The sequence below is a fragment of the Schistocerca nitens genome, chromosome 5 (genome assembly GCF_023898315.1).
Source record: "Schistocerca nitens isolate TAMUIC-IGC-003100 chromosome 5, iqSchNite1.1, whole genome shotgun sequence".
Taxonomy (NCBI): domain Eukaryota; kingdom Metazoa; phylum Arthropoda; class Insecta; order Orthoptera; family Acrididae; genus Schistocerca; species Schistocerca nitens.
Genome location: NC_064618.1, coordinates 247850237 through 247864517, shown reverse-complemented (window position 1 = coordinate 247864517; position 14281 = coordinate 247850237). Strand labels below are relative to the sequence as shown.

General features: G+C 44.0%; 1 protein-coding gene across 1 annotated transcript in view; it reads right to left on the bottom strand.

Moving 5' to 3' along the window:
- The window catches only part of LOC126259198 (semaphorin-5A), a 686291-nt gene that overhangs the window by 264364 nt on the left and 407646 nt on the right, over window positions 1-14281 (bottom strand). The window contains exon 3 of the mRNA XM_049955789.1: window positions 12569-12668. Coding sequence (XP_049811746.1) covers window positions 12569-12668 — 100 coding nt within the window. The remainder of the gene's footprint in view (window positions 1-12568; window positions 12669-14281) is intronic.

Sequence of the window (14281 nt, the reverse complement as noted above, 5' to 3'; positions counted from 1 at the left end):
GTTAAACTTCTCTGCAGACAGAGAATTAAGGGCGAGGGAGTCAGTATTGGAACATTTTTCATGTTAAACGATAACAGTCGAGCTCATAAAGATATATGTCAGTTGATTTTTTTAATGTTTTTCCGCCCTTTACATTTTGGTCGTTTAAAATTTTCGAGGGTTGTATGGGACACAAAATTTTAATTCGTAAAGAAGTCACTTTTGTTACAAAAAAGTTTTAATTGGAGCGTATACGGCTATAGCTTAAGACTTACGTCTTTGTGTCTTTTCATAAAAACATAGCAGAAGCCTTAATCCGCTTTCATTTTTGTCTTATTAAACCAAAGATTTATTTTCAATCTCTCCGCATATTTGTGCTGTAGATTTAAGACCTCTTCATTACTCAAAGACATAAGTTGGCTATCTAAAATTTTAAGACTGTCTTACGATACAGATTTCTATTCATTATTGAATGTTTTATGGCCACCTACTTGTAAATCTTAAAGCCTATCTCGTAATGCATTTTTTGGAACAGTATTTCTTGCTCGCTTCTCTGATCGTCAAGAAGTCTGACTTTTTCTACGGCTTACTTCAAGTTATTTTCATTCCACTTATGTACGGAGTTCTCCATGCTTGCCTGTCAAAGATAAAAACCATAAAATTAAGTTTTTGTGCTATACATTTTGTCCGATACAACCCGAACGCACCGTTGCGGTAGTTTCCCATTCCCGCTATTTTTACCTAGGTTCAAAAAATGGCTCTGAGCACTATGGGACTTAACATCTTAGGTCATCAGTCCCCTAGAACTTAGAACTAGTTAAACCTAACTAATCTAAGGACATCACACACATCCATGCCCGAGGCAGGATTCGAACCTGCGACCGTAGCAGTCGCGCGGTTCCGGACTGCGCGCCTAGAACCGCGAGACCACCGCGGCCGGCTTACCTAGGTTACACACGGTCACACTCTACAGTGTACACAATAATATAAACTGTATCTAAAGATATAACGAAATTTAGTATTACAAACGTGCAAAAAAACACTCCAAAGTTAAGTCTGTGTAACGAAAACAAACAACTTGTTGCCATTCCGACACACACTGTTGTTTTAATTCAAAATCGCGCGAGCGGTCTTCAGTAAACATTTTTGCTCATCAGAACTGCCGTTACAGCTTCACGGTGGGCGGTTCCCGAAATAAACGCGAATAAGAGATTAATGGTCCACGAAATTACGACTTGCGCTTGAGGTTATGGATAGAGGACGCTGATAAACGTCCTGAAATAGTATTAATTTTTTCGGTACAACTTTAGTGAAGATATCCGATTCGATTTTCCTTGTTATTTTATGATATCATTCAGAAGAGGAATTTGCAGTCGGAAAAAACGAATAGCTTAATACAGGAGGAACAACTGTACCTTTCGAATAACTGGAGATAGTTACGCTTCAGGACAAGTCGTGTACGTCACTGATGAATATCACGATCAATGCTTGCTTTTTTCCTCTGGTGATAGTAATATTTTCCAATTCTTTTTTAAAAATAAATCTTTATTTTTGACATTTAATTAAAGGCATTATTTAATAATGTATTATTTAATTCAATGCATTTAATTTAATGCATTTTCTGTGTAAGATACAATAAGGTCTGATAATATAATCCGCACCAAGGCAAACTATTCCACGTTATGTCATACTGTCAACTGACGCCCGCTCCAATTTCCGAATGATTAATTCATGCAAGACAACAGCTGGCTTTTTGAAAATTGTAATGGAAACGACACACTATCGCCATGTAACGTAGGTTATTTCCCAGCCAGCACGATAACGGAAATACGCACGAGCTGATAGTTCTGGCAAGTGTTTTAAACATGCAGATCCCGTGGTTAGTGAGACAGCACCGGAGTCGCAATATAAGTTACACAGCTTCTGGAATCATAAGGCAACCACCAGCACTACAGATAAACTGTCGCAGCATAAGTACTAGAAGAATTCTTCCTCGATATTCGGAGTATACACAGGTACACAAAAACTTCCATAATTCCTGCCGTATATTTTGATATTTCTTCCTTTACAGGGAGAAGAAGATAGAATAACAGACAAGCACAGTTTGGTGTTGCATATAACGTGTGTACCCCTTTCCAAACGTTGGTCAACTTGACGTACGTGGCTCGAACCATTGCCAGGAGTCTCCAGATTTATTCAGAGCATGCTCCTCCTATGTAAATGGCAGATCCCAGGTGTACGGAACTATGCGCCAGTTGTCGCTAGTTGTAGTTTCGCTGGCACACGATTATAATGTTCATTTAGCGTAGTGAATAAAAAGACAACAATTCACGGGACAGACTGCAACGATATAAATAATACCGATGCAATTTGGTCGAACCACATAGCTTAGGTAGCAAAATTAATTCTTCAAACAGCAAAAAATCTAATTGACGTGATGTGTTGACTACATCTGCTTCATAATGAAAACTGCTGTTTGAGTTTGGTAGCTAATGATGCTAGATGACTGATGATCGCTGTTAACACATGTTCTCCTACTTTAATGAAATTCAGTTGTAATATATGTGCAAATAGTGTTTGACAATCAACGGGAACTGCAGAGTTAATGTTGAGTGCAAATGGGCAACTTATTTATCACAGAATCCGAGTGAGTTAAAAATAAACAAGTCTTCAAAAATTAAGAAAAAAAGAATTATGAAAGTGAACAATGACTTGCATATGAAAATCGAGAGAGGGACAATTTTAGAAGTCGAAGGATTATGCTACCTCATACAGGGTAGGCAAATAAAAGTGGCTCGGAACTTATGTCATGCATCAAAAGATACGCAACGCAACTTACATCATGCGCCCCAGGTAGTAAAGAGGTAATATGTTGTGTTGCCTATCTTAAGGCGCGTGATATGTTTTCTGCACAAGTTCTTTTTCTGCCCACCCTATATTATGTAGAACTACTGCAAAGATGGCTGAAACTAGAAATGCACCAGACGCTAATGGGCACCAACAAAGAGAAGTTTTTTCATTGAAAGTGTTCCACGAACTGACATTTTTTTTGAAGTCATCAGTCTAGTAACTCGTTTCATGCTACTCCCCCCCCCCCCCCCATTTTTTCTTATCTTGCGCTAATCTTTTCGTCAACTGCACCCACCGTTTCTTCTTCTTTTACGTATGAGCCGCTATAGACTACGTTTGTTTCAACTGTTTCTCGTTTCTTTCCTTCCACAGTTCTGTCATCATTTTTCGATGTTTCTTTCTTCAGTCCAAATGGCTCCAGTCTTCTTCTTTGGTTTGTCATGGAAATGTTTGAAATGTTGTTATTTCTTTCTGAGCAGCCGTCGTTCCTTAGCACCTTGCAAATATTTGCAGGGTAATTTGGACTTCGCTCCCCCCCCATTTCAATTTCTTTGCATGATGTGTTATCCACTTTTAATTTATGAAAGTAAGTGGCCTTTTTGTCAGTCTGTCGGGATTCATCCTTTGGTGTGGCCGTAGAAAGCTATTCTTCTTTTCCGAATCATGCCTGTAATTTTTTCAATATGCTTGTAAAGTTCACTATTATGACGTCTTCTGTATTGTGTTTGCTCTTTAACTGGTCCCAAAATTTTCTAAGTATTTTTCTTTGCGGGATTTCCAGTGCTTCAATCATCACCTTTTTGTTCAGAGTTAAACACTCTGTTGCTTAAAGTGCTTCTGGGCGAAATAAAATACTGTAGAGTAGTGTATAAGTTTAGCATTTATAGATATTGATTTCTTATTAAACACGCCTTGCTTTAACGGGTCCTTTCTCCGAAATGTTCAGTTACTACTCCAAGACATTTGAACTTACATTTAGGGCCGCCTTAATATTTGTCATAAATTTGCTTTTCTCAAAGGAGGTTTGTAAGCCTGCTTTTTCAGCTTGTCCTTTAAGCAGTTCCATTTTTCTAGTTGTTTCCATTGAGGGTCAAAAACCCAACGTTTTATAGTAATACACTCCTGGAAATTGAAATAAGAACACCGTGAATTCATTGTCCCAGGAAAGGGAAACTTTATTGACACATTCCTGGGGTCAGATACATCACATGATCACACTGACAGAACCACAGGCACATAGACACAGGCAACAGAGCATGCACAATGTCGGCACTAGTACAGTGTATATCCACCTTTCGCAGCAATGCAGGCTGCTATTCTCCCATGGAGACGATCGTAGAGATGCTGGATGTAGTCCTGTGGAATGGCTTGCCATGCCATTTCCACCTGGCGCCTCAGTTGGACCAGCGTTCGTGCTGGACGTGCAGACCGCGTGAGACGACGCTTCATCCAGTCCCAAACATGCTCAATGGGGGACAGATCCGGAGATCTTGCTGGCCAGGGTAGTTGACTTACACCTTCTAGAGCACGTTGGGTGGCACGGGATACATGCGGACGTGCATTGTCCTGTTGGAACAGCAAGTTCCCTTGCCGGTCTAGGAATGGTAGAACGATGGGTTCGATGACGGTTTGGATGTACCGTGCACTATTCAGTGTCCCCTCGACGATCACCAGTGGTGTACGGCCAGTGTAGGAGATCGCTCCCCACACCATGATGCCGGGTGTTGGCCCTGTGTGCCTCGGTCGTATGCAGTCCTGATTGTGGCGCTCACCTGCACGGCGCCAAACACGCATACGACCATCATTGGCACCAAGGCAGAAGCGACTCTCATCGCTGAAGACGACACGTCTCCATTCGTCCCTCCATTCACGCCTGTCGCGACACCACTGGAGGCGGGCTGCACGATGTTGGGGCGTGAGCGGAAGACGGCCTAACGGTGTGCGGGACCGTAGCCCAGCGTCATGGAGACGGTTGCGAATGGTCCTCGCCGATACCCCAGGAGCAACAGTGTCCCTAATTTGCTGGGAAGTGGCGGTGCGGTCCCCTACGGCACTGCGTAGGATCCTACGGTCTTGGCGTGCATCCGTGCGTCGCTGCGGTCCGGTCCCAGGTCGACGGGCACGTGCACCTTCCGCCGACAACATCGATGTACTGTGAAGACATCACGCCCCACGTGTTGAGCAATTCGGCGGTACGTCCACCCGGCCTCCCGCATGCCCACTATACGCCCTCGCTAAAAGTCCGTCAACTGCACATACGGTTCACGTCCACGCTGTCGCGGCATGCTACCAGTGTTAAAGACTGCGATGGAGCTCCGTATGCCACGGCAAACTGGCTGACACTGACGGCGGCGGTGCACAAATGCTGCGCAGCTAGCGCCATTCGACGGCCAACACCGCGGTTCCTGGTGTGTTCGCTGTGCCGTGCGTGTGATCACTGCTTGTACAGCCCTCTCGCAGTGTCCGGAGCAAGTATGGTGGGTCTGACACACCGGTGTCAATGTGTTCTTTTTTCCATTTCCAGGAGTGTATGTTATGCAGTATCAGTCTGCATCTAGCACTTCTCCCTTCCACCTCTCCTTCCATCTGCAGCTTAGCTATTCCTGGACGTCAAAGCAGAACCTGAACCTTCTTCTGGTACGTGTTCTCCATAGATTTCGGTCTTGTATTAATTATTTTCAATACTACTTCATTTCGTACTTTATCTGCCCACTTAATGTTTTACATTCTTCGATATCACTGTAATTCACATTCTTTTTTCTTTTCTAGTTAAACGCAACGATCTATATCTCATTCACAGAGAGGGCTGTGATCCAGACGTACATGTTCAGGAACTTGTTCCTCGCAAATGCTTTTTGTTGATAACGTGGAAAAGTAAAAGAAGAATGAAACTGGAAGCATTTTCACGTTGTTTTACATATGGATGTTAACATTAACTGGACAATTAAGACACAAAACTACGACGAATTAGAAGGACTAGGGGAAAAAAATTGAGTATAGACAACCTTTACCGGAGAAGAAGGACAGGTTCGAGTGACATTTGCTCCCACAAGCAGGAATAATAACATGGGAGTGGACTGAATAGTAGAGTATATATGTGGTAGGGACACACGACTATGATACATTTGTAAAACAGGTAGCCGATGGCGTTGTACACAGTAAGTGCAAAGACGAGCGCTATGTACGAATAAATGAAGGTTGGCATCATTCCAGTAGAAGTATTCATGACTTACGTACAAGATGTATTAGTGCATAATTAGTTGATATTAGTACTCAGTTATAATTATAACGAATATTTCCTTTTATAGTACGCAGTTACGAATGTGACTCTTGTGCTCCAATACCGAAGTCGGGCCCTCCTGAAATATTCTTCCGTTGTTTCCCATTTCATCTTCAGGAAAGTGCCGGTGGTCTGTTCCCTGTCTCCGTAAGCATAACCTTTTCCACTAAGAGCTCCAGTTCGATCAAGACCAACTCACTTAAAGGCGAGACACTGAAGGATGTTGATGTGTTGTGAAATGTAGTAGAAAATTCGCTCGACTGTACCGACGTTCTGACTCTCTGGAAAATGACAATGATAGTAGTCGACAGGAAGAAAATGACTGAAAAACAGAAAGGGGTAAACTGAATGAACATATCCCGAAAGTGAACTGAAAACAAGTACGAAGTACAGTGTGTTTTAAATGTAATTTTGTAAATAAGTTTTCAGTTTCGGGTAAGTAACGTAGTGCAGTGAACGTCAACTGTCTCATTCACCGTGTTTTGAAGTACTGTAAATAATACATTGCAGTAAAAGTATGTGCATTTTGGTTTATTCGTGATTTTCCTTTATCCGTACTCTATAGTGTACGCATTGACCCTAGTGTACGCATTGACCCGTATAATGGGGATCTTGCTCTGCACAGGATATTTAAAAAAAAAAGTATTCAACAATTTGAGAGGTAGTAGTATCGACCGAAACAAGAAAAAAATGGTCAGTAAACGTGGACTCTGAAATGCATTCCTTAAGAGCTATGAGCCGCACTGAGCGGCCGTGCGGTTTGAGGCGCCATGTCACGGATTGCGCGGCCCCTCCCGCCGGAGGTTCGAGTCCTCCCTCGGGTATGGGTGTGTGTGTTGTTCTTAGCAAAAAATGGTTCAAATGGCTCTGAGCACTATGGGACTTAACATCTGTGGTCATCAGTCCCCGAGAACTTAGAACTACTTAAACCTAACTAACCTAAGGACATCACACACATCCATGCCCGAGGCAGGATTCGAACCTGCGACCGTAGCAGTCCCGCGGTTCCGAACTGAGCGCCTAGAACCGGTAGACCACCGCGGCCGGCTGTTGTTCTTAGCATCAGATAGTTTAAGTAGTGTGTAAGTCTAGGGACCGATGACGTTAGCAGTTTCGTCCCTTAGGAATTCACACACATTTGAACATTTTTTAAGAGCTGTGAGCACCTATTCATCTTCGCTACTGTGAAATACATCTCTTCTACTGAAAGCTCTTTGCTATTACGAATGAACTACAGAATGCAGTAAACAGTGCTGAGACCAGATTGTTCTATTACTACGATTTTGGATATTTTTTAGCACACAGTACACAAGCTCGACGCCTGCTACTATATGTCAGAGCATAACAGAAAAATCATGTCAGGCATTTCCCGTGTGGAATAATGGGCTTCCATTACGCTGGTAAATCCAAAGATAAAACAACTATGTAAAATCATTTCAGAAACTTATCAAAACGCAAACTGGTGCCATTACAACTAACGTATGCTCTGCTCTTACCTATGACTGTCAATGCGCTTTAGGGTAACAACAATAACAGATGCCTACTGCATGGAGAACGACAGAAGACTGCGTCACGGTCGCAGGTTCGAATCCTGCCTCGGGCATGGGTGTGTGTGATGTCCTTAGGTTAGTTAGGTTTAAGTAGTTCTAAGTTCTAGGGGACTTATGACCTAAGATGTTGAGTCCCATAGTGCTCAGAGCCATTTGAAGACTGCGTCCTCATTTGTTTACTGCGTTCTGTACGTGTATGAGCGGAGCTGTCATGACGTCACAAACTTGAGGCCGAAGTTCGCCGTTTTAGCTGCCCAAACACCAGCTTTTTGTGGAAGTATTTCGATCAAAAGTGCCAGCTTGCCTCACTTACAGGTGTACTAATCATTCTGATTAGAGTGTAAAGTGTAGAGCAATCACATTTCATTCGTAAGCGATAGTTTCTTTTCTATACATGAATTTTTGTTGCGCTCTTTATTTTTACTGTAGTGGTTTTATTTTTGTCATTTGACTTTAGTTTTATTGTCAGTTCAACTTGAAAGGCTCTCTGGACGAAAACTGTGAGGAGGAAAGTTTGGAAACCGACCAAGCATCTCAAAATAAGTTCTTACTATTTTCGGGAAGAGGACATAGATCGAAAACGTTTCGTCAGTCCGTATAAAGGAAAATTCTGGAGTAAAATTTTAAAAAAGCAGCTTTTTCGTAACATATGCTTCTCTTCTTGGTTATTAGTAACGTTTCACTACAGAAAAGTTACATTAATTCGACGAAATTCGTCGTATTGTTGGAAAAAATGTGCAGTTAAGACCAGAAGAACATCTGATTATGCCTTCCAGATGCTGTGTTGTTCACGAAACCACTGTATGATTTTCCATTTAAAATAACTCTTGCGTGCACTCGAAGAACAAGAAGAAATAGTTAACAATAGTCTGATAATGTTTCGGAGCACCTGACATGGCGGTGCCGCCTTCGAAACAACGTACGGTGTTAACGCACATCCCCCTTAGTATAACTCCGTTCGTAATAGCTAGGGTCTAAGAGCTTGGGCTGGTATATGGTCACTATATAGTGGCAGTCTTAGGCGCGGAAGCATTCTGAACTGTGGTTGCGTAATATACCGGCAGAGGTCGGGCCTGAACTACCACTGACAACCGCAGTACACAATGGCAGTCACTACCAAATGTTTCGATACTCCAATTCGCCTTGTGTTGCAGATCGCTTTTTTCTTGTTTTGAAATGAGTGAAGAGACTAATCCTGGTGCATAAAGGGATTCGAATGCGATCCTCACCACAACAAATCAGGGATCCGCATGACCATTATGTCAGTTCTGCTATCGGAGATGGAGGCGGGGCTAATTTCCCCGCACCGCTCCTCTCCCCACGGGCTGTCGAAGTTCTCGTTTGTTTATGGTCACAGCCGTCTGCCACGATGTACTGTCCGCAAATCACAAATATGTGTTGGACAGCAGTAAAGATGAACAATTGCTCATAGGCTGTAAACGTAGCAGCACCAACGGGGGAGGGGGAAGGGGTACTTCATCCGCACCTTTAGAAAATGCTGTAATTTAGTCAATTAGTTTATTTTTTGAAACTCTGAAAAAATGTTTATTGTTTTTAATGAAAATACAGGGAGCGAAAAGCTATTTACAAAAATGGTTCAAATGGCTCTGAGCACTATGGGACTTAACATCTGAGGTCATCAGTCCCCTAGAACTTAGAACTACTTAAACCTAACTACCCTAATGACATCACACACATCCATGCCCGAGGCAGGATTCGAACCTGCGACCGTACCAGTCGCGCAGTTCCGGACTGAAACGCCTAGAACCGCTCGGCCACCGCGGCCGGCAGCTATTTACAATTTGTACAGAAACCAGATGGTAGTTATAAGAAGCGAGGAACATGGAAGGGAAGCAGTGGTTGGGAAGGGAGTGAGATAGGGTTGTAGCCTCTCCCCGATGTTCTTCAATCTGTATATTGAGCAAGCAGTAAAGGAAACAAAAGAAAAATTCGGAGTAGGTATTAAAATCCATGGAGAAGAAATAAAAACTTTGAGGTTCGCCGATGACATTGTAATTCTGTCAGAAACAGCAAAGGACTTGGAAAAGCAGTTGAATGGAATGGACAGTGTCTTGAAAGGAGGATGTAAGATGAACATCAACAAAAGCAAAACGAGGGTAATGGAATGTAGTCGAATTAAGTCGGGTGATTCTGAGGGAATTAGATTAGGAAATGAGACACTTAAAGTAGTAAAGGAGTTTTGCTGTTTGGGGAGCAAAATAGCTGATGATGGTCGAAGTAGAAAGGATATAAAATGTAGACTGGCAATGGCAAGGAAAGCGTTTCTGAAGAAGAGAAATTTGTTAACATCTAGTATAGATTTAAGTGTCAGGAAGTCGTTTCTGAAGGTATTTGTATGGAGTGTAGCCATGTATGGAACTGAAACATGGACGATAAATAGTTTGGACAAGAAGAGAATAGAAGCTTTCGAAATGTGGTGCTACAGAAGAATGCTGAAGATTAGATGGGTAGATCACATAATTAAGGAGGAGGTATTGAATAGAATTGGGGAGAAGAGAAGTTTGTGGCACAACTTGACTAGAAGAAGGGATCAGTTGGTAGGACATGTCCTGAGGCATCAAGGGATCACAAATTTAGCATTGGAGGGCAGCGTGGAGGGTAAAAATCGCAGAGGGAGACCAAGAGGTGAATACACTAAGCAGATTCAGAAGGATGTAGGTTGCAGTAGATACTGGGAGATGAAGAGGCTTGCTCAGAATAGAATGGCATCGAGAGCTGCATAAACCAGTCTCCGGACTGAAGAGCACAACAACAACAACAATGAATTCTTTAACAGATTTTTAACATAAATTTTTCACTTAAACGTAACAAAAGAATTTAGGCCCTTATAATAGATGTCACTTTCTGCAATGACATTATATGAATGCGTGGTGTCTGTTTTTTCGTACATGTCCAAAAGAATAGACACCACGTGTTCATACAATTATTTCGGGTAGGTGGCGCTCCGTGGAAGTGTGGGTCGGCCGGGAGGTGCGCCGACTTAGTCCGCGCAGTTGCGACAAACTCTGTGCCCAGGTGGTGCAGTGGTTAACGCACCCGCCTAGTAAGCGGGAAATCCCGCGCTGAGTCCAGGCCCGGCACACATTTTCACTTGTCGCAGCTGCTTTCGCGTTAAGTTCCGAAACAGCTGACATCGATAGTTCCTTCTCTTTCCTTTCCTTTCCTTTCTCCCCTCCCCACCTTCAATTTACATTATATTTCTCCAATGACCGTCATACTCAGTATTTCCAGGTTCTGGCCGTTACTTAAACATCAATATCTCTTTAAAAGGTATTTTGGGAGCAAAAGTCAACAATACGATCGAAATTTTAATTTAAAATATTTTTTTGGTCATCATAAAGTCCCCCCCCCCCCCCCTTAATCCTCATTCTTCTCCTTCTGCTCCTGGTATTGTAAGCGTGTTGATATGGTAAGAGTGAGCTAAAAGATATTTTCAGGTTTTGGAACCCACTTACAAATTGGTACCTCTTTAAAAAGTACGTTATTAATATAAATCAACAACAACTGACGAATATTCTTTCTTTAATTTTTATAAGGTTGTGATAAAGTTCCCCCCCCCCCCCTCCCCTCCCCTCGCCCCTATCCTACCCTTTCGGCTGTGTACTATGGAAAATGCATTGGTATTGCTAGGTTTGTTTATAAATAAATAAATATTCTGCTACCAGTCACGGTTTTTCTTTATTTTACTTTTCGTACGACGCGTTTCGAGAAATAATTCCCATTTTCAAGTGCTTTTTTGTGTGTATTAAGCCATTTCTTTTGATGTTGTCAGTGTGTGTGAGTCTGCTTCATTTCGTTGACTTTTACTGCAATACATAAGAAACACGCGATTTTATATTTGGGTATCAATTCTTTTTGTGAAGTTAGATGCGAAATTTATGTATGCAGTATGCAGTACGGAGCTCGTCCGTCTCCGCACTACGACATGGCGCTGCCTTAGAGACGGACCAAATTCTGCTTCCGCCGATCCGCGTATTAATATGTAACGCAGCCAATGAGATTGCTGCTAATGTAGAACCTTTTCTCCTCACGGATCACACTCGCGCAGTGATACCTGAACGCGCGAGGTATTAAAATGAGTGTACAGACCTCCGATCAGTCAGTCTGCATTAGTCTGTACGAGTCTGCATTTATCTGCACCTGTCTGTACCGGTCTACATTAGTCTGTACCAGTCTATAGTCAAGTTTCAGTATGTGCATAATAAGATTATCATACTCCTGTACATAGCCATGAAGAGAAATGTATAGACACTTTGTCAAGTATCAGAGATACGTGAGAATAAGATTAACGTACCAAGACCAAAGGAACTTCAGATTGTCAATTGTAAATAGCATCCGGAATCAAGTTAAGTAATTTTATGTTGTTATTATTTTAATAAATGTGTGTGAAAATTAATCAAGTTCTGTTTAAAGTTGGTCACCGTCAATCTGCTACTCTAAGCGTGCAAGTGGCATTTCTATCGTCTGACCTAATGGCAGAAGATAAACACGCCACGATGAGACCACGAGACATATTGCTGACACTCGCCTACTTCGTTAGAGCGACAAGTAAAATAATCTGATGGTGTGAGTACCAAAGGTCGTACAGTACGCACACCACAGAGCCCATGTTTATTTTGCTCCGTACTACAACCTCTCAAAAACCCTTCATTTAAAAACCGTGTATACATATATGCCGCTGGCTGTTTGAAGTGTGGGAGGTGAAGGGACGCAGAAGGATGATACGAGCTAACAGTATCAGCAGTTGGACGCCGGTGGCAGCCGATCACTTTAGAGCGACCTCCCTTTGCGAGTTACTGCCTCCACCCTTCTGTTGGCGGATGAAAAAAATGTTGACGTAAAGTGGGTGACCTTGAGGGCGGGGCGAGGGACACAGGTGTGGCCTTACCTGGCGCCGACGAGGAGCTGCTGGCGCGCCGGGTCGAACAGCAGCTGCGAGAAGTCGCGGCCCGCGGGGTCGCTGAACCGGTCCGCCGCGCTCAGCAGGTCTGCAACACACACGCCGGGCCGTCAGCGCGCAAGCTACGCCAAAACACACACACACCTCCTTAAGTCTGATTCATAAAGCACCAGCGGCAGTGGTGGCATTCGCAATAACCTTCAGCGGAGCGTAAAGTTGACAACACGCCGTGTCAAGCATCCTTTGTGGGAACGTTTCGACGTAATATTCACAGCAAGAGCGAACCCAGGATCTGAACTGGGGGTGGTGGTTTGGACCGGGGGGGGGGGGGGGGGGACTGGAAGACGTAACGTTAGCGACAGCCCCGGACGGTGCACAAGTCCCGCCCAATCACCCCCCATTCACACCAATCACACCAATCCACATCCAAAGCTCCGCCCATGATCTGCCGCATGTTCCGACATCAAAGTTGTTCGTATCACAGATATGCCAGTCATAACAATGGGAGAAAATCAGTAGTTAGTACGAAATACAGTTTTTCCGCTACCGTTGTGAAAAGAATTAGAAATATGTTAATCAAAATATCCACGGGTGTACTGCCGGTCTACAGTGTCCAACGGGCACAATATTTCGGTGATCATACATGTCGCCATCATCAGGTGAACTGACGGACTGAGCTCCTGTGAACGTGCCGGCACGGAGATCCGTACACTATGGTTGCTCAGGGGGAACTGGGTTCGGTCGCGGCGGCGGCCGATTTAAATACCCTCCGCCCGCGGCGCGCTCACTCCGCCGTCCGCGCCCCGCGCCACGGTCGCGCGGTGGAACAGATTGCGACGGCGTCTGAGATGACGTCGGTGTGATGGCTCTGTCCACCGTGGTCGTCGCAACTATACATTTGCTCGATTTACTCTTGATTAACCCAATCGCTGGTTCCCAAGCCTTGCTAAGATTATAGCCACAGTCACGGTTTATGAGGTCATCATTGGTGCGAATTTCGATGGCCTCTCTAACAACGCTGTCCCAGTATCTCGACGTCTGTACCAGAATCCTCGTGCGTTCATACTCCATAGCGTGATTTTCCGACAAACAATGTTCAGCGACCGCCGACTTGCTCGGATACATCAGTCGAGTGTGCCTCTGGTGTTCACGGCATCGATCCTCGACGGTACGCATCGTCTGACCAATATACGACTTGCCACATTGACACGGAATCTGGTACACGCCGGCCTTCCTCAAACCGAGGTCATCTTTGGCGCTCGCCAGCAGTGCACGAGTTTTATTCGGAGGACAAAACACAGTTCCGACCCGGTGTTTCTTCAAAATGCGGGCGATTTTCCCCGAGAGTGCGCCTGTATATGGGATAAACGCAGTGCCTACCTCCTCCCTCGTGATTTCATCCATCTCCACAGGTTGTGCTGTAGTGGGTGGGCGGAGAGCACGTTGAATCTGCCACTCTGAGTACCCATTTTTTCGAAATACAGTTCTCAGATGTTCCAATTCCTGGGGTAGACTCTCTGCATCAGAGATAAACCGTGACTGTGGCTATAATCTTAGCAAGGCTTGGGAACCAGCGATTGGGTTAATCAAGAGTAAATCGAGCAAATGTATAGTTGTGACGACCACGGCGGACAGAGCCATCACACCGACGTCATCTCAGACGCCGTCGCAATCTGTTCCACCGCGCGACCGTGGCGCGGG